Source organism: Psilocybe cubensis, chromosome 8 (assembly GCF_017499595.1).
Source record: "Psilocybe cubensis strain MGC-MH-2018 chromosome 8, whole genome shotgun sequence".
Lineage (NCBI taxonomy): Eukaryota > Fungi > Basidiomycota > Agaricomycetes > Agaricales > Agrocybaceae > Psilocybe > Psilocybe cubensis.
This window is the reverse complement of record NC_063006.1, coordinates 595,128-598,796: the sequence shown is the minus strand read 5'-3', so window position 1 is coordinate 598,796 and position 3,669 is coordinate 595,128. Positions and strand designations below refer to the sequence as shown.

Below are 3,669 nucleotides of genomic sequence, written 5' to 3'. Positions count from 1 at the left end.
GTTAACATAGCCCGACGCTATGTATCGCGTTCCGGCGAGCTGGTAAGTTGTGTATCATTTATTTACCAAACGGAGACTGATTTTATCCCAAGATTTAGTCCTGACACGACGTATCGCCGTCCGCCGAGCGCGCCTGTTACCTGCCTCCTCACTATTGTGGTAAGTGTGCTGTAGCATTCGTTGAACAAGTTGTGACTAACCCTGGCCTTAGATATTGCTCTGACACGACGTATCGACGTCCGGCGAGCGGGATTGGACCTCTGGTCTTCAGGTATGTGTGTATTACTTTTATGATATGTACTCACACTGACCTTGACCTCAGATTTGCTCTGACACAACGTATCGACGTCCGCCGAGTGGGATTGGATGTCTGGGTGACCCCGATTTGCTCTGACATGACGTATCGACGTCCGCCAAGCGGGGTTGGACCTCTGGTGTACAGGTATGTGTGGTTTACTTTTATTTAATGTACAGAGACTGACTCTGACTCTAGACTTTGACACGACGTATCGCCGTCCGCTGACCGGGATTGGACCTCTGGTGCATAGGTATGTGTGTTTTAGTTTTATTTAATGTACAAAGACTGACCTTGACCCTAGATTCGCTTTGACACAATGTATCGACGTCCGCCGACCGAGTGTGGGGATCTAAAACCCGTGGTATGTGTACTTCGACATGCTTTGCATTAATTAAAGCTGACCGTGACCCTAGATTTTGCTTTGACATGATGTATCGACGTCCGCCGACCGAGTGTGAGGATCTACACCAAGTGGTAAGTGTACTTCAACTTGGTTTGCATTAATTATCACTGACCCGTGACCCTAGATTTTGCCTTGACACGACGTATCGCCGTCCGCCGAGCAGGCGTTGTTAGCTGTGTGCCCGTTGAGGTATGTATGTATGGCATTCATTTATTGGATTTTTACTGACCTTGGCTCTAGATTTACCTTGAGACCATATATCGACGTCCGACGAGCAGGATGGGGCATCTGCACGAGTGCTTTGACACGATAGTTGGTACGTGGGCTTGATTTTACTTTCCCTAAACTACTGCTAACTTTGACTCTAGAAATTTCTTACAAGCAAAAACCCTCGACGCTATGTATTTCCGTCCGTCGAGCGAGATTCGGAATGGTAAGTCTGTAGAATTGTACTTTGAATAGACTGTGACTGACTTTGATTGTAGTTGACACCGATGCCGCCTGCTGCCGTTGCATCCATTGAATGACAAAAACTTTACCAAGTAAGTTGTATTCTGAATCTCTCGCAGACTTGTATTTATCTAGAAACCTGCTTAGGTATGTTTTCGGAGCTTTACGGTAGGGCTATGGACTTGCCCCACTGACTTTTTATGCCCCTTCCCGCTGTTTCTGCTACTAACCCACCATGTGTCGGGGGACCTCACCCCGTCACTTTGTTTCTCTGCCCTTCGGGGGAGGGGAAACCCTTGAAGTTTGTTACCAGAAGAGGGTTGGACATTGTGGACAAGGCTCTTTTTTTCAGTTATAAATAGATTTTGCCTTTTTTGGTTAGAATTTTACAAAAGTGTGTTCTTAAAATACAAAAAATGTCCTGCTTTGTCTCTGTCATTGAGAATTGTTGCGCTCAGAGTAAGCATCCCTGAGACATCGAGAGTCGTTGTGCTATACCCTGTGGTTCTCGAGATACGCTACACAGTGCAAATCTCAACGCATTGGAACGCGGGAGTTGGGTTGAGTCAGGGGTGCCGGTGTGATGTTTGCATAGCGCGTGTGTGCATGTGTGGGCTGATGGACGCGGACACGGTAGAGGCCAAACAGGCACGAGCGCGTCGGGTCCGGTGGTCCGCACTTTGCACTTTGCAGTGTGTGGTATGCTTACCAGACCGTAGGCGAGGGCAAAGTCAAATCACAGTGATACGTTGACTACTTTGAAGATTGTAGCAGGCGGCGGGGGCAATCAGGACACAGCGCAATGGGTGCGGGGAATCGAACAAGCGCCGTTGCGAGTGAAAGAGCGTCCTCATCGTTCAGGGCAACCGTTGTGGATGAATGAAATACTTACAACGACAAAGTCAACTTGCGGCATTTCGGCAGAGTGATTGTTGTTGCTATTGTTTGTTTCCAGATTAGATGCGGCGGAGTCAGGTCACGGTCAGTGGGCGTGACATGAGGAGGCCTGCCACTGCCACTGCTTCTGAGTTAGACTGACTTGCTTGTTTCTTCATACCAGCCGCCTGAGACGACTTTACGCTTGCATATACGCACGTACAAAGGTATGTTTTGAGGGTGGTTTGGTAGGGGAAGATACAATTAAAGTTGGGTTTGCAGGTTTTACAATCCATATCGCATACCATCATTAGAATACCGCATACCACATACGAGACGACGTGTACGACGACAGTCGCAGTGCCCTCATTAACAGCACGCGATTCAGACACGACCACACCTCCCTCTCTCGCTTTAACCAAAGCCACCCGAATTACTTGACCCAATCTTACTCAGCAAACAATGTCGACGAACTGCAAGAAACGGCTCATCCGGGACTTCAAGCGCCTCTCGTCCGACCCGCCAGGCGGGATCTCGGGCAGTCCGCTCCCCGACAATATTATGCTCTGGAACGCTGTCATCTTCGGGCCAGGTGCGTTTCCTCTCCCCACTCACCCCCAGCCACTCACCTATCAACAGGCGACACCCCCTTCGAAGACGGCACATTCAAGCTCCTCCTCACATTCGACGAGTCCTACCCCAACAAACCGCCCACCGTCAAATTCCTCTCGCGGATGTTCCACCCCAACGTCTACGCGAACAGCGAGCTCTGCCTCGACATCCTGCAAAACCGGTGGTCGCCCACATACGACGTCGCGGCGATATTGACGAGTATACAGAGCTTGCTGCATGATCCGAACCCGAATAGCCCGGCGAATGCGGAGGCGGCGCAGTTGTATAGGGAAAATATGAAGGAGTATGTGAGGAGGGTCAAGGTGACGGTTGAGGAGAGTTGGTTGGATCCGGAGGAGGGGGGGTTGGGGGAGAATGAGGGAGAGCAGGCGGGGGAGGGAGGGGAGCCGATGGAGGGACAGCACGCGGGCGGAGCTGCGTCTCAGCGTGTTTGAAGGCGAATGCACGGGAGCAGGCAATCAGGCAGCGGCTCCCGCTATGAATCGACATTGCCCGTATATGGGACATACGCGTCGATACGAATGCCCTTGCCTGCTGTTATCCTTTCCATCAGCACCACCCTATCAACAACGCGTTATACCCCAGTCACAACTGTTCAGAACACGAGTCACGTACCTTGCTGCGGCGTTCCCGACTCGCATTCAACAGGAGTGCCGCCTGGGATATTGGAGAGCCAGATTTTAGGGTAGCGCAGACCTGCAATGTACATCTCAGGTAAGTTTGACATGACTCGCGTTGAACAACGGGTCAACTAACCTGCAATGGCATCCTTAGGACACCGACTAGGCACCTCCCTCCACATCTCCACGGTATATGCGGCCGATGCGAAACCACGGCAACACCACAACCTGTACTTGTGTGTGGTCATTCCAAGTCATTCCCTACTAACATCTCAGCGTACTCACACATCCACCACATCACCACCGCGTCCAGTCCATTCCCCAATCGCGTACTGGAATCCGCAGCAAGGCGGGCTGTCAAGGGGCGATTCACAACGAGCGGAGCGCAT

General features: G+C 51.1%; 1 protein-coding gene across 1 annotated transcript; it reads left to right on the top strand.

Annotated features, from left to right (window-relative positions):
* Positions 1-2,489: 2,489 nt before the first annotated feature.
* Positions 2,490-3,094, top strand: JR316_0008720 (Ubiquitin-conjugating enzyme E2 2; the record flags this gene model as incomplete). The annotated part of the gene is made up of 2 exons (XM_047894433.1): positions 2,490-2,619; positions 2,667-3,094. 2 exons carry the CDS (start codon positions 2,490-2,492, stop codon positions 3,092-3,094), a joined length of 558 nt encoding a protein of 185 aa, XP_047745892.1.
* Positions 3,095-3,669: the final 575 nt, after the last annotated feature.